This window comes from Macaca nemestrina, chromosome 5 (assembly GCF_043159975.1).
Source record: "Macaca nemestrina isolate mMacNem1 chromosome 5, mMacNem.hap1, whole genome shotgun sequence".
In the NCBI taxonomy this organism is placed as follows: Eukaryota; Metazoa; Chordata; class Mammalia; order Primates; family Cercopithecidae; genus Macaca; species Macaca nemestrina.
The window spans coordinates 110,907,837-110,934,188 of NC_092129.1; the positions used below are offsets into that span (position 1 = coordinate 110,907,837).

The following is a 26,352-nucleotide window of genomic DNA, read 5'->3' on the forward strand; positions in this document are numbered from 1 at the left end:
ACCTATTAGCGGAAGTATTTTTAATTAGCTGATCTGAATCCAAAAGAGGAATACAAGTCCAAATCAAGAGAGGAAGTTTCTTGAACTTCCTATTTAAAACAGATGTTTTAACAGAACTCTGATTAATTTCTGAATGTGATAATAACAGGATTGAACCCTGAAGCAGTTTATGAAAATGAGAAACTTAAAAGTAAATCATATCTAAGTACTTCTGAACGGTATATAGAATGTAGGGCATTTTTGCACTGGACAAGTTGTTCTGAGGCCAGTAGGTTCAAAGCTGATGTTTGGTAGTTGGTCGGGGGAGGGGAAGAATAGCAAGCCCTAACCTGGTACCTCTAGGCAGAGCCCCTGGTGGGTAGGGGGCCACAGAACATGGGAAGCAGGCTATATATAGGCAAACTGATGCAAAATCCAAGAGGACATGTTTTTGTTCTGTAACTTGGTGTACAGCTTCCTATGGATAAAGCAGTCCTCCTTTGCTGATGTAACATCTTGTTATAAGTTGAATTTCTGGTATGTTTTGTCTTTAGTATGTGAGCTTAGAGGCTAGTTATTAAAGTGATGTGGCCTTATTTGCTAGAGAAGAATGTTTTGTTTGTTTGTTTTTAATTTAGAGCTCAAGTGTTCCTTTGCAGTGTTTGGCAGTGTATAAACATGAATTACTTGGGAGGGAGGTATTGGTTTTTTAGGGAGTACATCTTTCCCACTCTACAGCCAAGGAGACCTCCTGGGAGGAAACAGAATTCTAATTTGTTGTGAGGTTGCCTCACTCTGCACTCAGGAGACATTCTCCCCCAAATGCCTCCCCAAATCCTCTCTCATGCATACAGCTTTGGATCTCAAGTCATATGACTGGCTAGTAGTTTTGGGATACCACCCAAGGAGGATAAATATTTAGTAAGCTCAGAAATCAAGTGTAATTAGGAATTGATAACATGTTGAACTTCCTTTCCAGGAAGTTATCCAATAGCTAGTGTACTAAAAGACTTAATAAAAACTATACCATTTCACAATAATGTCATAATAACAAATAATGTATTTAATGTGTTACCTGAAGTTTTCTTAAAGAAAAAACATCAAGGTAACACTAGAGAGAAACATATAGGGGAAATTGTCTCTAAGTACGCTTTATAAGCCACTAATGTCAAAAATATATAAAAACTCAGTGTCTCATATGTATATGTTTATTGAAATTTAGAGTTTTTTAAACTTTCAATTAGGAAAAAAAGGAAATTATGTTACTAAACATCTTCATATCAGAGGGCCCCAAATTTAAGTGCTTTGTTATTTTGAGTTTGCTGACAGAGGTGGTAAATACCTACGGTCTTTGGTTCCAATCTGCCTATAAAGTGCTCTCCAAATCACTATTGTCAGAAAAGTGGTATCTGTAAGAAGAAAAATTATGATACTTGTGCAAAATTATGATCTGTAAGAAGAAAAGTTATGAAAAATATACCTGATTTTACTGAGGTTATTTTAGAGGCCCCAAATGACCTATATTTGAATCTTGTTCTGGGATGAAATGAAGACAGTAGGAGATGGAATAAAATTTGCTCATTGAATCTGTAACTTCATAAGATTTACAACATTATTTTATTGTACTATATATAAAAAGACAGGAAGAGACTTGGGAAATCAAGTGTCTCTTTTTTTTACATAAAGAATGGCATTAATCCCCAAAGCACTAATTTTTAAAAATGTATTTAATTTTTTTTTTTTGCTGGCAACATGGACTGCATGTACCTCAGACAATTTTACTGTATAATGAGTTACTTCAAAATGTAATGGCTGAAAGCAATATTTTTTTTTGAGACTGAGTCTCGCTCTGTCCCCTAGGCTGGAGTGCAGTGGTGCCATCTCGGCTCACTGCAACTTCTGCCTCCTGGATTCAAGCTGTTCTCCCGCCTCAGCCTCCAGAGTAACTGGGATTACAGGTGCATGCCACCGTGCCCAACTAATTTCTTGTATTTTTAGTAGAGATGGGGTTTCACCATGTTGGCCAGACTGGTCTTGAACTCCTGACCTCAAGTGATCCACCCGCTTCATCATCCCAAAGTGCTGGGATTACAGGCGTGAGCCACCAAGCCCGGCTTTAAAGCAACATTTTAAAAATTTCTCACAATTTTGTGTATTGGCTGGGTGATTCTTATTTGAATAAGTTCAGTTGAGACTTGGGGAAAACATAGCTAATAAGCAACTATAGATTTAGTAAATCTGTTTAATAAGTTTCAATTAATACAGCCAATATCATATAGATTTTATTTCACTATCTCTAGAAATAAAATGAAGTATATCTCCATATAAACAACATAATTTGGGGCTTAATTGTATTCGTTTAAATAAAGTTTATGTACATAAATATTAAATACCACCTTTTATTAAAGTACAATTTATATAAGATAAACTTATTTAGCATTATCAAATATTTCTGAGACATTTGATTTAATAACACAATCTGATTAATAGCATTAGCATACATAGCATGCAAGGATTATGAGTTTGCTAATTTAAATACAGTAATTAAATGTTTTGGTCCACCAAGACATTGTTTCTTCTGTGTACGGACCCTTATTACTATGATGGAGATTTCGAAACGCTAGGATTAAGACAAGGCAACTAGCCGGGCGCGGTGGCTCACGCCTGTAATCCCAGCACTTTGGGAGGCCGAGGCGGGCGGATCACAAGGTCAGGAGATCGAGACCACGGTGAAACCCCGTCTCTACTAAAAATACAAAAAATTAGCCGGGCGCGGTGGCGGGCGCCTATAGTCCCAGCTACTCAGGAGGCTGAGGCAAGAGAATGGCGTGAACCTGGGAGGCGGAGCTTGCAGTGAGCCGAGATCGCGCCACTGCACTCCAGCCTGGGCGACAGAGCGAGACTCTGTCTCAAAAAAAAAAAAAAAAAAAAAAAAAAAAAAAAGACAAGGCAACTAAGTTGTGCAAAATGCTAGGATTAAGACCAGACAACTCTAAATTGCCTTAATCCTAGTATTTTGTAAATTTCCACTGCTGCACACTGAAGGAGAAAGAAGGTATTGTAGTAATACAAAATGTTAACCCTGAAAGGGATTTTTGAGATGCTCTCTAATTCCCTTATTTTGTACCGTGGAAGCAAAGGCAAAAGATTTCTGAATTACATCCACAATAAGAACAATTCTGATTTCACTCTTTATCTATGCTTTCTTAAGGGAAGGAAATTGGAGATACTTTAATTTTACCAGGGAGATTTGAGACCTGGGTCTTTTTACTATTTGGAATCTACTGCAGAACTTTTTTTTTTTTTTTTTTTAAAGTAGTGAGAAACATCATTTTTATTTTGGATGCTAATTTTTAACTACATGTTATTTAATTAGTATTTAAATTTTTTTGCCTGAAGATTTTGATATATTTTTAGGCATTTAAAGAGGTTGAAGCTGGAACATTTTTTCAATGAAAAAAATGAGACGGTTTATTAGGGCTTCTGGCATAGTACAATATAGTATATATGTCTTAAGAGCTTCAGAAAACCTTCATAGCTAAATATTCTTAGGTATATAAGACATTCTATATTTCATCTTACTTGGCTTTCTTATCTACCTCAAATTCAAGCCAAAAGGCTGAGGGACAAAATGGAAATAGCTCCACCTATTGGTCATCATGAGGTAAAGTTAACGACACCAAATTAAGAAAACATTTTCTTTTTGGCAGATAATCATGCACTGTGTGTAATTACTATGAACCTGTAAGTCTATGGCATAATATGATTTAATTAATGCTTACTTATATACTAACTACATAAGTAAAAATAAAACTTAAATACTAGATACTTGAGATTAATGTGAAAATAATAGGTAGAAATTTCTTCATGTTATTGATAAACCCTGACATAAGTTTCTGTACTCACAACATATACCATATGTTGACAAGGAGGTATTAACAGTAAAATTTTCAGGTGAAGAAACTATTTGAGGTTTGAAAATTTTCTTTCCTCTGCTGTGTATAATCTCAGTGATGTTGGGAATCTGTCTCATTTGGTCATACATGTAGTTCCATGCCTACCTAGCACCGTATACAGCCTCAAAAAATGAATGAAGTGAGTCATACTGATACATGTTCATGAAGGCATAAAGGTTACTATAAAAGAAAAACCAGCTGAATATAAATATTAATTATCCATAATGTGCTGGACTATTGTAATTACTATCTCAATCTAGTTTAAATTTATTTTTATAAGAATAAATTTATATTTTAAAACATATAGGGGGGCCGAGGCAGGCAGATCACGAAGTCAGGAGATTAAGACCATCCTGACTAACACGGTGAAACCCCGTCTCTACTCTAATACAAAAAATTAGCTGGGCATGGTAGCGGACGCCTGTAGTCCCAGCTACTCGGGAGGCTGAGGCAGGAGAATGGTGTGAACCTGGGAGGCAGAGCTTGCAGCGAACCGAGACTGCGCCACTGCACTCCAGCCTGGGTGACAGAGCGAGACTCAATCTCAAAAATAATAATAATAATAATAATAAACATATAGTTATGCAAAAAAGAAGCAGTCAGAGACAAAAGTAAGTCACCTATATTTATTGACTTCTTAGAAATAATATCTCCTTATTAAAACTCTAATCCACACACACACACACACACACACACACACAAAGAAATTGAAGGGCTATAAACATTGTTAAGAACAGAAAGTTTGGCTGGAAGATTAGTTACTTCTAGGAAATAGTCTGGTTTCTCATTATGGGGTTTGTATATAGTAATTACTATCTTTGTTTTCAGTTCTTACCTTGATTAAAACTGATCTACTATTGTCAGAACATTAGACGTAGTTTCTAAAGGGCTTTAAGAAATTTCGAGGTAAAGTACATATGCCAATATAAAGACATTGCCCAAGAACAGTAATGCAGGAGCGTCTATTAGCCTCATGTACCAGTTTTTGTTGGTTTTGTTATTTAACATTTATGATCTTTTAGTGAAATGATATAGCTTGATTCTCAGTTTCAGTTTAATTGAAAATGCCATGTCTTTTTTCTCTTTATAGAAAGCATCATCATTCACCAGTTACGAATGAACTCCAGATGAAATGGTAAACCAAGCACATACTGGGTGTGTGTATGACCTCTGAATCCCTATTGAATGGACAGCCCTCATTCATGACTAAGGTCCTCCATGCTACTGATCACTACTGGAAATATTTTACTACTTCCAGTGCTTTTTTTTTTTAAGGATATAATGTGAAAGCTGAAAATGGCCTTGCTGATAGTATGAAAATATGTAGCAAGAAAGCAATTCAATCTATGTGCCAAAAGAAATTTCTTTTTGCAAAGCTTTCAGGTCTATGGGCACATGATGTATAACTTATTTTTTATAATACATTTTGTAATGTAATTTTTTTCCTAAAGTGTTTCCCTTTTTCATAGTCTCTGGCACATATATCTACAGAATACACTGTCAGTTCTTCAAAGTGTTGGTATTGTTGCATTCAAAATAGTAACCTATAATTATTTTCTTTTTATCAATTTGTTAATTCTGAAAAAAAGAAAGTACAACTATATTTCCTGAGGTAAATTCAAGAGGTAAAACTTAGAAGCAGAGATTCTGGAAGAGGTTTTACTATTGTTTGTACAATGCTATGGTTCTGATCATGGTTCAATACTAACAAATAATGCTCTGACTTAAAAGCTTAATTTTAAATACTAAAAATCAGTTTCTATAGTTGCTCTTTCTGGTGTTCTGGGCCAAAAACCTTGGATGAATTGATTTTTATATAGAACAAATTCATAAAAGGAGATGTACCAGTTTAACCAGTGAGGGTAATAAGAACAGCTTCGACTGACAGTTCAATTACACTTCTGATTGAATTATTTACTTGTATGTATACGACTTATAATAAGGACTGTGAAATAAAGCTAGTTCTCACAATCTAATCCAACCAAAACTTGAATATAAAAACAGACCTAAAATGTCAGTATCTTTTTAAAAAATAAGACTGGGCATGGTGGGTCATGCCTCTAATCCCAGCACTTTGGGAGGCCAAGGTGGGAGAATCGCTTAAGCCCAGGAGTTCAGGATCAGCCTGGGCAACACAGTGAGAGTTACTTTAAAAAAAAAAAAAAAAAAAAAAAAAAAAGGTAGCTGGGCCTGGTTGCTCCTGCCTGTAGTCCTAGCTATTTGGGAGGCTGAGGTGGGAGGATCACTTGAGCCCAGGAGATGGAAGCTGCAGTGAGCCATGATTGTGTCACTGCACTCCAGCCTGGGTGGCAGAGTGAGACTCTCAAAACAAAGACAAACCCATACACACACACACACACAAACCCCAAAATCCAGAAAGAAAAAGTAGTACAAGAAATCTCAGGATCGATAACTTTTTTCCCCTTGATTCTGAAAGACTTTCATAACTACAGGTAGGTTAGAGAATATATTCTTTTTTTTTTTTTTTTTTTTTTTTTTTTTTGAGACGGAGTCTCCTCTGTCGCCCAGGCTGGAGTGCAGTGGCCGGATCTCAGCTCACTGCAAGCTCCGCCTCCCGGGTTCCGGCCATTCTCCTGCCTCAGCCTCCCGAGTAGCTGGGACTACAGGCGCCTGCCACCTCGCCCGGCTAGTTTTTTGTATTTTTTAGTAGAGACGGGGTTTCACCGTATTAGCCAGGATGGTCTCGATCTCCTGATCTCGTGATCCGCCCGTCTCGGCCTCCCAAAGTGCTGGGATTACAGGCTTGAGCCACCGCGCCCGGCCAATGAGAATATATTCTTTGAAGATAAAAAGCACAACATGCATTACTGAAATCTCAATGTCAGAGCTACTGTTGAATTTAGGTTTATGTGAAAATGTGCATCTAAAGTCCCAAGTTGAAACCCTGGTAATATACTTTTTTTTTTTTTAAAGACTGTTAATATGGACATGTTTTTATTAAGGTCTTTAAAGATAACTTTAAAGATAAATTAGAGTTGACACATCAGTTTCTGAATGTGGAAATCATTTATCATGTAACTTTACTGAAATTAAAGACAGCATGCTTCCGAGTGTCACAAGGATAACTAAAAGCCACACAAGGAGGACTGCTGGCCCATTTCTCTAGTCCACAGGTTGTGCTCAGCTTCAGAAGCCCACACACGGGCATCCAAACTGAGTCTCTGGAATAGAAAAATTAATGCTGGATTTCCTCCCCTATCTAACCCTGGAAGGTTTTAAGGTACACCTTGGGAAATTGGCAAATCATTTTCAACATGTAAATTATATGACATGTTAAAATTATGTTTAATTTTTAAAAGTAAAAGAAATGTTACAGTAGGCTTGCCCTAGCTTGAATGATTGTGAAAACATCACATAATCTTTCAGAATTTTGGTTACTAAGAAAACTGGAGTGTGTATGTGTGAAGATTTTTAGAATTGTTACTGGGTTTTGTTTTCTGAAAATGTTGACTGTAATGACATTTTCAATTAGAAAAGTGTTTTAGTTAGACTGTTATATTTTTTGACTCACAGTTAATTATCCTATTTGCCAATGTTTGTACCTCTGATGGCAAAATTATTCTGATATATTAGATTTGTATTTGAAGCAAATAACTTTCTCAACTTGTGGGAATTTTATTATACTAATAGTGAAAATGTTAGAGGATAAGATTTTAAATACTTCTTGATTTAAATTAAAATACTATAAGAAATGTATGTATATTTGGATTTGAAGGGTTTTTTCCTCCCTGGATTTATAATGAACTTGGAACTTACAAGAACAATGAGGATGATGGTGCAATTAGAGTCATTTAGATAGATGCTGAGCTTTTTCTGTCCATGCTATGATTAAGTCCTCTGTTTAAACCCAAAAGCAATCTGGGCGACACACAAATAAAATTAATTAGATTAATTTTGAAATAAGAGAATATGCAAAATTAACAACAACAAAAAAACCCAGAAAACACTGATCATCTCCTTATCTAATGAATAAGAAAATAAGATCATAAATAGTCACATCTCAACATGCATATCCATTTGAAAAAACTGCCCTCACATGCAATCCTGGCACAATCCTAGGCTCATAAAACTTCTCTATCTTTCCTTGTAAATAAGTCTCCAATCATCAATCTAAATGAGAATCATTTTTAATGAAATAATTGTAACTGTTTTCTGAAATATAATCATAATCAGTGTTTCTAGTTCAAGAAGTAATCCGTAATTTTACCCTTTTCTTTCTGATAAGAGAGTGTTTCATGAGGATATCTTTGGTAGAGAGCTTTTCTCAAGTATTTTATAAAATATTCGAGTTTGATGAAGATAGTAGATAAATACACCAGCTGTCAGATGCCTATGATTTTCACAAAATGTGAAGAATTCATTGTATCTTAGGATGACCATAAAAAAATTTATGGTGTGTAATCTCTAAGCATTAATAGAGACAATAACACTACTTCAGTAATACACAGCTACTAAAAATCAGTGGCAGAGCAAGAAAAAATGGTGTATCAGGCAATGTAAAGTTTTTGCCTTTTCTCCTAATGCTGTGGTTGAGTTTTCCTGGAAATGAATTAAAAAAAAAAAAAAAAAAAAGCAAAAGTAGGGTGTGTTCACGAATCTGATAAGCAACAAGTCTAAAAATAGCAAAAGTGCAAAATGGTAGTTAAAAAAACACAACTGGCACCTGAGGCATATTTCCTCTTCTTTATCTCCAGTGCTATGCCTCTGCTAAAAATATGAATCACAAAGCAAAGCAAAAAAAGAAAAAAATTGTTGTAATACAATAAAAATCACTATAATAAAAGTTTATAAAAATTGAGAGTTTTTTGGAATTGACTTTGGCCTAGTGACCATTAGTATTTTTTTCTTAATTTTTCAGCATTTATTCCATAATAATGTGATAACAACTGTGTGTGTTACCTAGGGAAAATGCTGTAGATCCATACATTTGAACAGAAATGTTTAAAGATGCCATAACATGATACATTTATTTTCTGGTGTCGTTTTTTGTTTATATTATTTAGGGAAATTTTACCTTACCATCATAGATTTTGTTATTTTAATAATGAAGAACTATATTTATTTAATCTAGATTTTGTTTTAAAATTATCAACTGTTTGCTTCTACAAATAAGGGGTTTATAATGTGGCCTGATATTCTTAGAATTCTTTTAGGTCTAAGGGTTTTCAAAAGCAAAAGTACACTGAAAACTTTAAGAAATACATTCTATTTTTGCACCATTAAAAATTTTGTTTCCTTTAAGTTTTATCAAGTACATGAGTTTATTTTTCATTGAATCCAAGTGAATTTATGGATATATACTTATCTTTTATATGAATGTAATAGCTTGCTTTCAGTTCCTCACAGGTCATTGAAATTATTTAACCAATGAAAACATTCTCTGTTACTTCCAAAGTCAATTATGTTTATCAAAATCTCACTAGTGTGAGAAAAATAACAAGTGTAATATTAAAGCATTGTGCAATATCTTGAGTTGGAACATAATATTCAGAAAATTAAAATCATTTAAAATGAGTACGCAACCTTCTTTTTATTTAAGATCATTTGCTCTAAAACAGTTTTCATCTCTGTATTTCATATTTTCTTAAAAATATGGTTTCTTTCACTATGGATAAGCAGATGTGGTATAGCAGGGCTGCCAGGATGAGGGATGCTCTTCCTCTGGATTATACCACGGTTTGATTCTTTAGTAAGATGAACACTTCAAGACACCAAGAAATGGAAACTGGTTAAAGGGTTTCCCTCCCTGCTTTATTCCCACAAACTGCATTGTCAATCAACATTCAGATGTTACTCCGCAGCTGCTGCTGTCAATCTAAAGGTAGATCACTCAGTAGAGCAAAGGCTCCTGAGGCTTCGCCTGCAGTCCACAGTCCAGTATCTACAGAGGCAGTTGGGTCATGGTTTTTGCAAAGTGGGATATGGGTGAGAGTGGGGTTGTGTTCTGACCTCCTTTATTTTTATCAGCCTGTGCCAGAAATAGTGATCTATAGCTACATCCAATCCTAACTTATCTTTGCCTTATTTGAAACAAGGGAATGGGTTTCTCTTATTAAATAATAAAAACATTAGTTTATTAATTCCTGCTGGGAAGTAGCCTTTTCCTATCCTTCCTTCAACTGCCCTGTCTCCCTTTCCCTGTTATTCAAGGACCTTTTCCATGACCACAGCCGCATTCTTTTTTGGCCGTTCTGGTTTTCAGTGCACAGTTCTTTTTTCTCCTTGATAGCAAGGCAGGTTTAGTCAAAATAACAGGGTGTTTTGTAGGCACCTAACGACTGACTCCTAACCCCAGAGAATTGCTCCTTTGGGAGCAATACCTCAGTCAGGGTATTCTGTGCCAAATCTGCCTCACCAAATTATTCTGGCTGCTGATGCTTTCCTTGCAGAAATTTCTGTGCCCATGGAAGGTTTCAGAGGCAGATCATCTGGATTACATAAGAAAAGACCTTCAGTAATCACTGATTCTAAGGGAAGGTATGCCTTTGAAAAGACAAGAGTTTTATCAGGCCTCAAGATGGTTTATACTGCTTTATTGAGAGAAATGTGCTCATTTTTGCTTCACAAAGGGGCATGTATTGGTGCCCACGTGGAGCATTGACATAAGCAGGTGGTGGGACACCAAACTGATTATCTCCCAGAAATGGAGGGCACCAGAGATGTCTGTTTGCATGGTCACCATAATCTGCTGAGATCCTGCTTCAGGAAAAGAACATGATCACCCAGAGTACACAGTGTTGCTTAGTATTTATAGTACATGTAATATTAGCATAAGGCTCTCTTTTCTCTATTCTCCTACCTGGAGAACCACAATGTAACTCTGACCTTATTTCCAATTTCCTCACAGTTTTTGACATTGTAAGGGGGACAACATGTGGTACCTCCTCAATGCTCCTATAACCCCTTGAACACAAATCTTGTGTGGCACTGACTTCATTATATAATATTTCAGTTGTCAGCAAGTTGTCTCTCCCACTAAAATGTGGGTTCATTCAGAGTAGGTCAGGTCAGTTCAACAAGATTTATCAAGTACCTTTTATGGCCTAGGCACTTTGCCAGGTGTTGGAGATATAGAAATGCATAAAAACAGTCTCTGACCTTGAGGAACTCATTTATATCTGGTAACAAAGACAGATGTAAACAGATATTTTTCAATACTACACAGTAAGTGCAAGGACAGACGTCATATATACATTTCCTTGAGCTCTGAAAGCAGCTCTTAACTCCATCAAAGGGGTCAAAGAAGTCTTCCTCAAATTGGCTACTGACCTGAATCTTGAAGGATGAGTGGGGATTAGCTAGCAAAGCAGTTTCACTGGAGGTGAGGTGTGAAGTCAGGGAGCAGTGGGTTGCTGAGTGACTGGGTTAAGGAAGCAAAGACAGCGAGTGCAGATTTCTCCTCCCAGAAGATTCAGTGACAATACAAATGATGTTGTGAAACAGTCTGTTGAACCTATCTTGTGCCTCATGGTGTGCTGGTCAGAGGGAAACCCTTGGTCTTCGCCTTTGTTGTCATAAATATTCAGTGCTATTGACAAAATATCCTTCCTGCCTGCCTGCCTTTGTTGTCATAAATATTTAGTGCTGACAAAATATCCTTTCCCCTTCCTTCCTCCCTCCCTCCTTTTTTTTGAGTGCAGGCTGGAGTGCAGTGGCGCGATCTCAGCTCACTGCAACCTCCGTCTCCTGGGTTCAAGCGATTCTCCTGCCTCAGCTTCCTGAGTAGCTGGGACTACAGGTGCCCGCCACCACACCCGGCTAATTTTTTTGTATTTTTAGTAGAGACGGGGTTTCACCATTTTGGCCAGGATGGTCTCGATCTCCTGACCTCGTGATCTGCCTGCCTCAGCCTCCCAAAATGTTGGGATGGATTACTGGCGTGAGCCACCAGGCCTGGCCCAATGTTTGATTTCTGAGGCTCAACAAAAGCCGACTTTCACATTTAAGTCCATTTTGTGAAGATACTTCATGAATATGTTGGACTTATTTTAATGACTCAAGTGACTCAAGTGTTTAAAAAAAAAAAATCATGATGAAATGAAATCCCTCTCACGCTGGCTTTCTAAAACTTGGAAAAATAGAAAAGTATAAATTTAAATCAAGTCTAAAAATGATCCAAACATATAATTATAAAGAATTAACGTTTTTAGGCTGGGTGCGGTGGCTCACGCCTGTAATTCCAGCACTTTGGAAGGCTGAGGTAGGCGGATCACCTGAGGTCAGGGGTTCGAGAGCAGCCTGGACAACATAGAGAAACCCCGTCTCTACTAAAAATACAAAAATTAGCTGGGCATGGTAGTGGGCACCTGTAATCCCAGCTACTCGGGAGGCTGAGGCAGGAGAATTGCTTGAACCCAGGAGGCGGAGGTAGCAATGAGCCGAGATCGTGCCATTGTACTCCAACCTGGGTGACAGAGCAAGACTCCGTCTCAAAAAAAAAAAAAAAAGGATTAACATTTTAAAAATATCTACTTTGCTGTATCTCTTGACGATTCTCTTGGCGTAAACTAAGCCTCTTTCCTCCTTTGTTCCCCTTTTTAAAGAAATTAACTGCTATACATGTAACAGATATCAGTTGGCTGTTAACCTAGAGATGGCAACATCATATTTGAAAAAAAGACCTTATCTATAATTGATGGCACCTAATGAAAAAATAGGTGCCATGGGGATGTAATCAACTGAGAGATTCTATGCAGTGGAAGTCATGAAGTCTGAAGTCTTGTGAGAATTACATTCTTTAATTTAAAGTATGTAATCGGCTGGGCACGCCTGTAATCCCAGCACTTTGGGAAGCCAAGGCGGGTAGAGCGCCTGAGCTCAGGAGTTCGAGACCAGCTTGGGCAACATGGCAAAACCATGTCTCTACCAAAAATACAAAAAATTAGTTGGCTGTGGTGCCACACACCTGTGGTCCCAGGTACTTGGCGGGCTGAGGTTGGAGAATCGCTTGAGCCTGGGAGGTGGAGGTTGCAGTGAGCCACTGCAGTCCCACCTGGGTGATAGAGTAAGACAGTGCCTCAAGAAAACAAAAAACCAAAATCAAAAAGTATGGAATTATGAGAAATGAAGCCTTATTTCCATCCAAAACAAAGTTATTAGGCTGTCTACTAAAGTATTTTGGTGTAATTGCTCTTTCCTCTAATGACACTCACCGTTAAAATATCTCGTTTGACTGTATTTCTGATTACTGACTGGCTATTCAAGAACTTGCAAAATTTTCTATCACAACACCAATGACCTCAGGCTAATCAGTCAATCTCTCAGTGTGAGAACAAAGGGAGTTTCTTAAATATCTAACTGAAAGTATTCCGTAAGTACACTACATAAAAATCAGGAAAAGGTCAATTTTAAAAAGTAATTTTTAAAACCCAGTTTGAATCAATATCTGATGCAATAAATACAGGAAATGAAGTTTATTATACAATTTCTACATTACTCTTTCTCCTAAAAGTCCTCTGAGATAATTAAAAATGAACATTTTGCAGTTCCACCAAGCTGCCATGGTCAACTGAAAAGGAAAAGATATTTTTGTTGTTGTTGTTCCTGCAAAAATATGACCCAGCCACTGAAAATAATTCAAACCATTTCCAGTCACTAAGAACTTTCTCTGAAACTCATGATGGTAAAAACTATGACACATTTCTCGGCCCTCTTCAACTTTTTAAAATATCCTTGTTACAGATGTGAATGAAATGGTTGAATATGGTTAGAAGCTAGAGAGCTACAGTAGCACCAAACATAAAAGGAACCCAACAATCATATTTGTGTGGCAAATCTACTTTGGTTAGGCAGTGAAAAGACCAGCTGCAGTTTCCTCTTCCTTGTTCCCAGAGATACCCAATAGTTACTCTTCTGTATTTTTTTCTTAGATGTTTCTGGTTACTGAATTCAGTGGCACAACACAGCAATTGAACTAAAAAATGAAAATTGTATAAAACTTCCCATCCAAAGGCTAAATATATCCACCTTTTCAGATTGTTGGGCTTGCATCTGTTCTATCATTTTGGATTCACTTTTGTATTGGGGCTCGTGCATTGACTGCATACTTAGAATGTTAATCTGATAGCATTAATAAATGTCATTTAGCCATACAAATTCCACTTTTACCAAGAATCAGCACATGAACAATCATTTGAACAATGTAAGTGTAATCTAAATGTATCAACATACATACACACAAACACACACCAGTCGCTCCTAGCAATCAGTTTGAAAATGTGTAAATGGTAAACCATTGTGAGAACTATTCTCTTCTGTTGCCCTAGAAATGCTGAATGATGCTTTTTGAAAATTCCTACTTCAGCAGATTAAATGAAAAACCACCTAGTAAGGACTATCATAAAATAATGTGACCAAGAAAATCACAAAATTGTGAGTCCCCTGAGATAATAATGTGGAGCTGAAAAAAATGTTTCAGCTGGGTAAAGATGCATATTGTGGTGGCAGAATACAGTAGTAGAAAATGAAATGGAGGGATATCAAGACATCTGGAAAAGCAATTTCATCCATCTGGACCTCATCTGAAAATGTTAAGTTTTAGAGAAGAATCTCAGGAGGTTTCAGTTCTATAAATGTTTCAGTCAAAATGGAATTTCTAATAAAAAAAGAGACAAGGGATTAACTCATTTTCCTATGAACAAACAAAAATAAAGAAAAAGGAAGCAGATAAATACATCACAATCACTCAGCTCACTAGAACAAAACCAAAAAATGAAGGTAAAATGACCATTTATACAGAGTGCTGGAATAGCAAAATATTAAAAAATGATCAAATTTAGTGGGCATGATGATATAGGCAGAAATGGGGAGGAAAAACCTGCCTTATATGTACTTTTGCAATGTGCCCATATTTTGGCATACATTTTTACTAACAGAACTTAGCAAAATAAAAGGATTCCATGACTTCTCCATTAACTGTGATAGATTGTTTCCTATTTGAGCCTGGGGTTGAAGGTAAACTTAACAGATCAAAACAAAATATAGACCTAAGTATGTCAGCAGTGCTAAGAATTTGAGCATGAATGTCATGTAAGAGCAAACCCAAGCAAGTCGGTTATTAGAGGGCAACAAGTATTGTATCACTCTAAACTCTGCCTAGTAAGTATGTGATTGGCTCACATTTTTTAGACTTGTGGTCATTTTGAAAAAAATTTAACTGTAAATTTTTTTTTTTTTTTGAGATGGAGTTTCACTCTTGTTGCCCAGGCTGGAGTGCAACGGCGGATCTCGGGCTCACTGCAACCTTCGCCTCCCGGGTTCAAGTGATTCTCCTGCCTCAGCCTCCCGAGTAGCTGGGATTACAGGCCCGGCCACCACACTCGGCTAATTTTGTATTTTTAGTAAAGACGGGGTTTCATCATGTTGGCCAGGCTAGTCTCGAACTCCTGACCTCAGGTGATCCACCCGCCTCGGCCTTCCAAAGTGTTGGGATTACAGGCGTGACCCACGGTGCCCGGCCTAACTGTAAATTATGAGGACCAAGCACTCCTTATTTTCTCTTTCCTCAGTTTAACTTATTTAAGGCATTACTGCAGACTAAGCCTAAAAGTAATTTATTTTCAAATGATGCGACTTACTCTCTGGCCTAGATTTCAAAGATGTCAGTATAATGTGGATTGTATATAATTGTTTAAATTTTACAAATAACATACGCCTATTATAGAAATTTTGGAAAATACAGAAAAGTGCAAAGAAACAGGAAAAAAAAAATCCTCCATCCGGTCAACAGAGTTACCATTATTCACTTTTTAGTTCCGCTCTATATTATACTTCTACAGTCGCTACACTACTCTAATATCCTGACTTAGTCACCTTTTACATCACGAGTATTTCCTTGGGTCATTAAATATCTGGCACTTTTAAAGTGTTTACGGGGTATCTTAGTTTGTAGTAATGCTATATGTCCTGGTTTTTACAACAGTAAGAGAAAAAGCTACAGCCTATTACAAAACACTTCCTATATCAATGCGCAAAAGAGAAAGGTGGACATAGAAAAGGGGAAAAGTAACGTGAGAATCAGCAATAGAGAAAAAATAAGTGAGAATCGCTTAATTAGAGGCAAGACAATAGGGCTAAGTCACATTATTGATTCTTGACTTTAGGACAAAAGGGGTACATGTTACGCACCTGTGTTCCAAGTTTATAATTGCACCTTGAATAGCGATTTATTTAATTAAACTCGCGGTTTTACAACCTAAGCAAATACTGCTAATTCTCCCCCGACTCAATCCCCCTTGAGGCCGCCTTTTAAATGCTCCGACTCCCTTCAGAGAAACCCTCGAGGTAAAAAGAAAAACCTGTCTGGCAATCCAGACCTGCAGTCGCCACTATAACCAGAGTAGCAGGCAGGTGTGTGCTAACTAAAGCCACGGCCAACAGAGCAAAGATACGCCTACAGCACAGGCTCGGAATCCCCTAGCTCTAGGGCCGCGCATGCGCCAATGTAGCTTCGCGATCGGGTTGCTGAGTCCGTCACAGGACAGATGATCAGGGTGCGTCCGCCTTTTCCTTCCCCCTTCTATCCTCCTCCCCTTTCCCCTCCCCTTGTCCCTCCTTCTTCTCCCTCCTCCCTCTCTCCCTCCCTCTGGCGTCTCCAGCCGACTTACGCTTCCTGTCCGCGGCCTTTGGCGGAAGAGTGTCCCGCCTCTTCCGCTCTACAGCGGAGGCGGCTGTGGCGGTGGCCCTGGTGGCGGCGGCGGCGGCAGCGGCGCTCGAGCGGTTCCTGTCAGGGTCAGCCGGCGGGCCCCCTGGGTGGTCCACCTGCAAGTGGCGGAGCGGTGCCCCGGGGATCGATGGCGATGAACTATAACGCGAAGGATGAAGTGGACGGTGGGCCCCCTTGTGCTCCGGGGGGCACCGCGAAGACTCGGAGACCGGATAACACGGCCTTCAAACAGCAACGGCTGCCAGCTTGGCAGCCCATCCTTACGGCTGGCACGGTGCTACCTATTTTCTTCATCATCGGCCTCATCTTCATTCCCATTGGCATTGGCATCTTTGTCACCTCCAACAACATCCGCGAGATCGAGGTGAGGGGAGGGAGCTGTGGTGGGAGTTGGCGTTGCTCGGGAGGAAGGTCCTACGCGCCCGCCCCACTCCTTTCCCAGCGCCCTGAAGCCAGTTGACAGGCAGACCCCGCGCCGCCCCACACCCCCTTCCCTCTGTTTTTTCTTTCTCTTTCTGCGGGTTTCCTGAATTTGCAGCTTTGTCCTAGCTTTGTCTTGCGATTTACGAAAGAGCAAATCGACGGGATGAGCTGAGACGGAATGAATGTTTAATGCAGAAGATGGGTCAGGTGGAGAACGCTTCTTCAGTAGGCGGTTTGTGTGGTTCCATGGGGGATTAGCGGGGGTTGTTCACGGAGGTAAAAAGAGAAGTGGGGGCGGGGGCAATTGTAGCTAGGTAGATGCAACCCTCAGTGAATTGACAGGGTCAAAAGTGTCATTACCTTTGTGGGCGTTATCCGAAGACACAGAGATGAACACCTTGGCCATTGTTGGGAAAAGAACCAGAGTCGTAGAGGTATTGACGATTCTAATGTAAAGAAGCTGTCGCATGTTATCAGGTCACGTATGAGGACTTACGACAAATGTGCATAGTACTTTTCATTTTGAGCTAATTCGATATTTTCAGTTGTGGGGCAAGATACACAGGAAAGATAACCTGAAACTTCAATTCTGGTTTTGCTTTTAGGCTACGTTTATTAATGGGCCCTACATTTGCTGGTCTTTTTTTTTTTTTTTTTTTTTTTTTTTTTTACAAAAAGAGCCAGTGACCACATTCAGGGAGTAAGTTGTCCACTGTCTACCAAACATTTTACTGATACTAACTTTGCTGAATATGTAAGACATGACAGGAAAACTTGGGGAAACATTTCTTTGTCAGAAGCACAGTATCTTTATCTGTAGGGGTGAAGATGGTTGATAGTACACTGTATTAATATATGCTGTATAGGTGTCCAGTATTAAGCATCTCTCATCTTTTCTTGCATATCTGAGAATGTTGTTGTTTTCTAAATCTATTTGAAAGGGCAGGAACTAGTAAAAAGTTCTCTTGATTCCTTCTGTTCTATTTATACACACACACACACATTTTAATAAATATACTTACCTATGTGATTTAATGGGACTTTGAGAGTAATTTTATTTTTAACTACTGAAATAGGGATGGGGTTCCAGTTTAATTTGCAGTGTTATCTCTAAAAGCAAGATTGATGTGTTTTGTAATTCTACAGTGCTTACTTCAGTGTTGACGACAGTAATAAGAATAGTATCTATAGCATAACTAGTTTTAAAATTTTTTACTAAAAATTTATTCTCAATTTAATAACTAAAGAGTTACAGTATTTTTTTTCAGCATGTATTTTAGTTTGTTTTATCACCTTAATCTCCCTAATAATCCTGCAAATGTAGTACTTCTTGTTCTAACCATACTAGGATCACACATTATATTAGTATATGGGCAAAGTGGTGTCATGCAAGGAACATGGGCATTGGCTGGGGTCAGGCAGAGCTGGTTTTAAATTCTAGCTCAGCTACTAACCAGCTCAGTTTCTTGGAAAATTTCCTTAATCTCTCTGAGCTTCAGTTTCCTGCAAAATAGGTAGAATAATTCATATCTTCTAAGGTGTGAGAATTAGAAGCAATGTAAATAAGATGTCTGGCAGTAGGGATCTGTCTCCTGATCCTTAATCAGGAGATGAGAAAGAGAGAGTTTGAGATTTGACAGTAAACTAGTTAAGAGTATTATAAAAAATGAGACAGAAACTCAGGTGTCTTGACTCCCAGCTTTAAGCTTTCACCCTACACTAAGATCCTTACTGCAATGTTAATAAAGTAGAAGAAAATAATTTAACATCTGAAATTTGAATGATTTTATTTAAACTTCTTAAGATGAAAATAGCAATAATTTGGAATTGTATATAAGTTAGTATTTTCAGAGCTCAACTTCCATTAATATTTACCATAGTAGAAAAATAAATGTTTAACTTTTCTTAAAATCTTTGGGTTTTGGAGTAAAATAAGGTTCCTCACACTAAGTAGTAGACAAAATAGAAATTTTTCAAATAGCTCTCATGTGTAATTCTGATTTCAAGTTGCCTGAAGAATCTGCTGCAGCTTAGCCTGGTTAAAAGGGCACTGAAGAGTCAGGGAATTAGGGTTGAAATTCCACCTCTGTCACTCTGTACTTTGTGATCTTAGGTATAATTTTGAGTCCAGTTTCTTTACTTGAAGAACCAAAAGATTCAGATTAAACTGCCTCTAAGAGGCTGTTCAACTCTAAAATTCTATGATTTCCAATTCAAATGTGATTTTTAAAAAACTGGATGTGTTTAAATTGTATTGCCTTTGGAGCAAGAGGAAATGAAAACTAAGAATAATTTAGAATTTTTTACTGACAATGAACATACAGTTGTGCAGACAGAATCCACATATGTATTTTTAAAGTTTGGATGCTGGATATATAGAGAAATGCTTCTGAATTGTGTCTGGAGTTATTAGAAAAACCTACGGAGATTCCCCAAACACACATACTTGTTTCCTTCTTGTTCTCTACTGTGTTAGCCACTAGTTGTAATTGGGTAATGAGAAGTTCTTACCAACATTCAGTCTCATAATAAGTTACTCACATTTTATTTTTTATTTGAGAAAATCTTCATTGCTATATTAGTTCAAATTACTAGGGCAAAGGAGACTTGTCAAATCCAAATGCTTTTGTAATGTAGTTTAAAGTGCCAAAATCAAAAATTCAAACTTTTTCAAGTATAAAATCACTGGATTTTTCTCATTCCTGCAGAAATATTGCACTAAAAATTACTACTTTTGAAAAGTGTCTTGGATACCCCTGGAAAAAGATATTTTCACATTTTAATGCTTACATTTGGTAGCAGATTTCCTCTACTTGTTAGATTTATGTATCTTATTTAGTTGGTTTTTAGATTTTCAATAATCTAAATAAAATGAGGCTAATAGAAAATCATAATTCATCATTCATGAGAAAATATTTTAAATATTTAATATCTTCATTTATTATTAGGAGCAAGGAATGAGGATTTCCTTTAATTTGGCAGTTGTGAGTCAGGCACATCTTTCAAAGGCATTGATTTTCTAGTCTAGGGCCCTTGTTGGTGAGACTGAGATGCAGAGGTTACTTGAAAAATAGTGAGGTTATTCTTAACTTTTGTAAAAGTATTTATCAGTGTGAAGTTACATAGTTTTAAATTTATGGTTAAAGTCAGATTAGGTTGTTATTCAGATTAAATTTAAAAACTAAACATTTACTTCGTGTTGCTAAAAGCATTCAAGGTACATTTTCATGAAACCTTAGTGAATTAACTCCCCATTCCCCACGTTTAATAAACTCAACTTTCTTCTTCACCTTATTATTTTATTTATTGCCCTCGATTATTTAATCCTGATTATTTGCTGTTGTCCTAGTTTCTGATAAAAATTTTTATGTATGTTTTTACTCCTAAATTGAATTATTAGGTTATAAGATTTTTAAGGAGATTAAGTTTCTCATCTGTATTTAGTAATGTTTGTTATACTTAGCCTTTAGCTAAGAGTCAGGGAAGAATAAGTTTCTTTGTATAAATGATTGTTAAAGATTAGGCACTTTTATTTTAAAAAGTTTGAAGTTTTAATATTCAAGTTGATTTTAGTTACTTAGAAGCCAACTTTTGGAAATTAAGGTTTGTGGTGTTAGTGTTTTAACTTGTTTCTCAGGTAATGTTAGTACTAAGAGCAAGGAATGTGAAAGTAAATATGGCCAGCTGGAATATTTTACATGGCCCAGGAGCATTTTACAGATGAACATTTGTAATCGATTTGATGATAGGAGAGCACTAACTTTGAATCTCAATTATGAGAAATGTTTCCTCCAAAATTTCCATTCTTCGCATTAGTATTAGTAGACATATGTTACCAAAAAATTGTACATATTATTGATGCATTTTGAATTTTATCAATAAAAATTGTTGGAAATTTGTTTTCTCTCTTGTTGCATAAGAACCTACATACCTAATATCCTGGTCCATGCTTCTGGGTCCGCAAAGCCTGATGTATTTACTTTCTGGCCTCTTACAGAAAAAAATTGCCTGCCCCTGACTTGGAGTTTTAATAAATCATACCACCAAAGTTAGCATTTGCTACACAAATAGCTGTGTTTAATTTACGTGTTCTAGTCCTCAAAAATTGTTCAAGGTAGGTGTAATGATCCCTGGCAATTGCTTAGGTTCTGTCTTTGTACAGATTTAGTAGATATAAAATTTACCATTAATCTTGGCTTAGGAACATCATTCTTCATTTCTTTGTCACAGATAAAAATCAGGCAGCCTAAAGAAAGTTGCTTTAGAAAGATTTATTTTAGTTACCTTTTGTGTTCATTAAGGTCTCTCAAAAAGACTTCAGATAAATTTTTTAGTGTGGAATAATCAGTTCAAGGGGGAGTACTTAAAATACGATTTTTAACTTAATTTGACTAATACTTAAAATGATGTACCTTATTACTCAGCATTTTGTTGAATGACCTTTTCAGGTCTTATATTGATTTCTTTTTCGACAAATTTACATTCAAAATGGAAGTTTTCCAGTCCTTTTCCTAGATAGTGTGAAAAATGCACATCCTTCAAATTCTTCCTTTCCCACTGCATTAAATTCTGAGTCTGTTTCTTAGGAATAGGATGTATTTTTAGAATTACCAAGAAGAAATGCCAGTTTGATTTGGGTGAACAATTACAGTGATAGCAAAACAAAGCTGAGAAATGTGATATCTCCTATCCGCTCATCTACATCTGTTCTATTTTGCCTCTGGTTCTTTGTCTTGGATTTTAGCTAATGGGCAAGTCTCCAGATTATCATTGTATTTTGCACTGTGCCTTGTATGCTCTTGACATTAGTAAGCATTAATTTTTCAAAATGAGGGAACTGTAGCTCCTCTTCCACTTGGTAGCCTCTTTTGTTTCTAAAGATAGGAACTATGTGCTTTAGTGTGAACTTTATTTTTTAATAAAGTTGTTACAACTCATGGTAACAACTTTTTTCAAAAAATAAAGGATTGTTAGGCCCAGAAGATTTTGTTAGGGTTTGGACATTATGTCTGGCTACCCTTGAATTTTAGCTGATAAAGGGTGTTGTGGTTTTATTTGATGGTGAAAACTCATAAGCTGAGTGAAATTTACAAAGGATTTTAATCAACCCTGGACATTTTCTTCATACATTTTCTTCAAAGTGCATGTCTGGGAATAGTAGGAGATAGGGAGAGTTTGGGAACAGGACTTCCCTCCCCCACCGCCATCTTTTTGGAGGAGAGGGCCTTCTTAAGGAGCTTGGCATCTTTTGGGGAAGACGAGACACAATAACAAGAAAACTACGCGTTGCTAGGTGAATGGCACAGTCAGAATATCCTTTGGTAGTTCAGAGGAGGATGCAATCACATCTGTTTCTAATGACCATGGAGAGCTGTGTGGGAAGTGGGCTTTGAGCTGGTACTTGATAAATACCACTTCTTTAGGTGAGGTTCAGATGCATTCCAAGAAAGGTGATTAATATGAACAATGATCTAGTGGCAGGAAATCAAAAAGTGTATAGATAAAATAGGAGTAAGGGCAAATTAGCGGGTGCTAGATTGTGGATAGTCTTGAGTATTTGATAACGAATATATTAAACCAGGGAAGTGACATGATTGCTACACTATCAGGAGTGGGTTCAGCAATGAGTAATTTACAATTTTCATTCTCATGTAAAATGCCTTAGGAACATAGTATGAGGCAGCCGTGTAGGTTCTGTTTTACTGAGTCTTCGCTTGATGGAATCATTTACTACCCAGCCATTCTTAGGAATTGGCTCTCATGTTCACAGTTTGGCATGGAGGCTAGGGTTCTAATTGCCTTTTCACGGAAGCAGTATGGAAGAAGGGGTGAACAAAGGGATAAAGGCCTTTTAAAGAAGGTTCTTGAAAACTGCCATGTACCACCTCCACTTAGTAATAAGGCCACACAAGCTACAAGGGAGGCTGGAAAATGTTTTCATTCGGATTGTTATGCCCAGACCGTTTATTCCCCGAAGAAGACCACCAGAGTCCAGAGTCAAAGCTACGCAGCAAGGATCTTTATTACAGGTTCGAACCTGGAACTCTCCCTCTCTCGTGAAACGAGACGGGCAGGAGAGCTCCCCCACTGAGCTCCGAGCAGTGTTATATAGTCTAAGAAAAGTGGGCATAGAGTTATTATACAAATCAGATATATGATTGGCTAGTGTTTGAACAAGGCGATTTGGCTAACTATGATTGGTTCCCGCCATTTCTGATATTTTGGTTCAAACTTTGAGGCAGGAGAGCAGGTTTATGGCAGCAAGAGTTTATCTTACTTAAACACGTCTTGTGACCTTGCCTTAGAACTTACAAAATCTCTGGTATGTGCAAAACAAAATCTCTGGTACGTGCAGAAAACCAGGTACTCACAGAACTTACAAAATCTCTGGTATGTGCAAAGATTAGAGAGCAGAACAAGGGTGTAGCGGGTGGGGGGCGGGTACACATCTATCTTTGTGTCCTTTCATTTCCCCCTTCTCATAAGTAACTGGATGTCCAATCTTGGATTTCCAGAGTCTTATAATATAGCCTCACTTTCTGGGTGCAGGAGAGGCTGGTGATGGCTACGGAGGACCATTAGTTGGATGGTATCAAACCTTTCTCTGACAAATTGTAAAATTTTATTTACCACACAGGGGCCTATAGTGAATAGAAGTAGTAAAGACATTAGGGGGCCTAAAAGGGGTGCCAGAAGGGAAAACATTGAAGAGCTCCACCAATTGTTAGCGGCTGTAGTGAATTGTTGCTTTTTCATTTCTAAGCTTAGTTCGTGTAGGCATTGGACTCTTTCCTCAACTAACCCTGACTCATTTATATAGAAACAGCATTCTTCTTTGAGGAACATACAGGTACCTCCTTTCTCAGCCGTGAGTAAGTCTAAGGCTCTGCGGTTTTGAAGGGTGACTTGTGCTAGGGAGGTGAGCTGCCGCTGAAGGGAGGCTAGGGAATAGGCGGAGTCTTCCATAGCAACAGAGTACTGTTGTAACAGCTTGTCGTTTTCTATCATGGAGTGTTGTAGGGCCCCTCCTGCTAACCCCGCTGCGACGACAGAGGTGGTTAAGGATATTCCGGCAATTAGTGGTAGAAAAACTGCTCGTCTATGTTGCGCAGTTTCAGTTGGGGCAGTCCCTGCCCAGCCTATGAACTCTGCCGGGGTCAGCAGGGTCAGTCGGGGAACTAGTGTAACAGGGATGCACAACTGTCCGTCAGAGATGCTTTTGGACAGAGTTTTTAACAGAGTCATATTACACCAGAAGAACACACCAGGGGGAGCACGTATGGGGCTATTAGGGTATGTAGCCGTCTGGTTGCAGAGGCTGCTACTAAATGCTGAATAACAGTAGGGGTATTTCTCTTGGTATGGGTCACGGTACAGGGCTACATCAGGTATTGCAACTGTTGATGAATTAGAATCTGGCATATAGTTTGTGGGTGGGGAGGAAAGGGGAACAGCGGTTAATGGTGGTCTTCCTAAGGTTGCACACATAAAGCAAGAGGACAGGTCGCCTAAACCTGTGAGGTTGGCGAATGCTAGCCCTTCTTGTAATAGGGTTAGCCAGGAGAAGAGCTGCAAGTCTTGTGATAGCTTGGTTTCCTGTCTGTGGATTTGTGTATGGATTAAGGGTCGAATCTGGACTAGACTCCGCCACAAGTACGGGTGGCTACTAGGCCAGCTACTACTGGCATCGTAGTAGACTGCCCCATGTTGGGGCGATGTCCACCGGGAGTGCCCTGATCTGTTATTATCCAAGTGAATATGTTGGGAGTCCCTGTCGGGTAGCGAGTCCTGAGGAGGTTAGACTTTCTCGGGTATTCGTCCCATACCCTGGCTGAGTGCATTTGACAATAGTGGTATGGGCAACCTGCATTCTGGTGCCACCAATAATTCTTACAATTATATTCAGTCTGATCATATTCAAAACAAATCATGGGTATCCCCGGTTGGGCAATTTGGAAATTAGTGAAATTGAGGTAAATTGGAGTATTGCACCCGGAGGGGGGGCATTCTGCACTAGCTAGCAGTTTACCCGCTTGGGAGGTTTCCCCGGGGTGAGTTTTGTTCTCATAGAGCCAGAACCTCCAGACATAGGGATTAGACGGCGCAGCAGTTAGGAGAGTCAGATGTATAAGGCATAAAAGCATAGGCAAGCTAGACATGGTTACGGCTATGTGGGTGACGGCGCAGGGTTAGCTTTAAGGGATTGTTCTCAGCTTTGTCTACAGTCCATGTAACTGGTGCTCCAGACGGCTCGAGAAGGTCGGATGTTGGGTCCACTGGTTTGACGTGTGTGTAGTGGATCCACGAAGCGATGCCTTCTACTTTGAGAGCGGTGGGAGTAGTCAGGAGTACTTGCAGTGGTCCTTTCCACCTGGGTTGAAGAGTTTCTTGCCGGTGGCGCTTGACTAGGACCCAGTCTCCCGGCTGGAACGGATGAGGCGTTGGCGGAGGTCCTGCCTCGTACAGTTCTCGTAGTCTGGGCCAAATTTCCTGGTGAATTTTCTGTAAGGCTTCTGCCGTGTTGTAGTCCCATCTGGGCCGGGTCAAAGGAAAAGCCGCGTTAATGAGGTCAGGATTTGCAGTTGGCTGGCCGTCATTTCCTGGAACCAGCTTTCTGGCCTCAACTTGGATTCTTTCCCGCTCCTCCGTTGTGAACAGGATTCGGAGGAGCTGTTGACAGTCATCCCAGGTTGGCTGGTGAGTAAACATGACACTGTCTGACAACGAGGTTAGATCTTTGGGATTATCGGAGAACCGAGCATTTTGGGACTTCCAGTTGTATAAATCACTAGTGGAAAAAGGCCAATACATGAGACGGGAGAGCCCGGTATCATCGAGCGATCCTATTTCTCTGAGAGGCAGGGCTACGGTGGAGTCAGGGAGTCGGGAAGCTTGGTCCCGCAGTACGCGGCCTCGCGTTCGGCCGGCCGGCCCCCCCGGGTTACTTTCGCTCTCGGCTGCTTCCGCTTCTTGGTTTCCCTCTACGGAAGCACCACCCTGGGGGACTGGGTCCTGCGGGATAAGGTGCGGATATGGTGGGGGAAGTGTGGGTTCTAACGTTAGGGGGTCCTGGCTGTCTGGCAGCACAGGGGCCGAGGGAGCAGAGGGAGTCCTTTGTCTTGTAGGTCGCATTACTAGGACCTTGCAAGGCTCAAGGATGAATGGAGTTATCCAGGGCGGTGGGTCTTCCACAAGATTTTGCCACACTAGAATATAAGGAATTTGATCAGGATGTCCTGACTGCCCTGGCAGGAAAATCTTAGTTTTTACCTTAGTAATAATAGAGAGACAGAAAGTTCCTTCAGAGGG

At 38.8% G+C, this 26,352-nt stretch overlaps 2 protein-coding genes and 1 long non-coding RNA gene across 5 annotated transcripts in view; 2 read left to right on the forward strand and 1 right to left on the reverse strand.

Annotated features, from left to right (window-relative positions):
* LOC105479439 (filamin A interacting protein 1) overlaps positions 1 to 9,470 on the forward strand; it is a 236,757-nt gene extending 227,287 nt beyond the window's left edge. For all 3 annotated transcript variants that reach the window (XM_011737394.3, XM_011737391.3, XM_011737387.2), the window contains one exon: positions 5,026 to 9,470. In XM_011737394.3, the coding sequence (XP_011735696.1) occupies positions 5,026 to 5,055 (30 nt within the window). In that variant the 3' untranslated portion in view covers positions 5,056 to 9,470. The remainder of the gene's footprint in view (positions 1 to 5,025) is intronic.
* LOC105479435 (uncharacterized) lies at positions 7,255 to 16,464 on the reverse strand. Its single transcript, XR_985888.2, has 2 exons — positions 16,346 to 16,464; positions 7,255 to 11,308 (listed from the first exon to the last, which is right to left on the reverse strand). It is a non-coding gene; the product is annotated as an uncharacterized lncRNA (long non-coding RNA).
* LOC105479434 (transmembrane protein 30A) overlaps positions 16,424 to 26,352 on the forward strand; it is a 37,084-nt gene continuing 27,155 nt past the window's right edge. Inside the window, exon 1 of the mRNA XM_011737386.2 lies at positions 16,424 to 16,984. Within this exon, the coding sequence (XP_011735688.1) occupies positions 16,439 to 16,984 (546 nt within the window). The 5' untranslated portion in view covers positions 16,424 to 16,438. The remainder of the gene's footprint in view (positions 16,985 to 26,352) is intronic.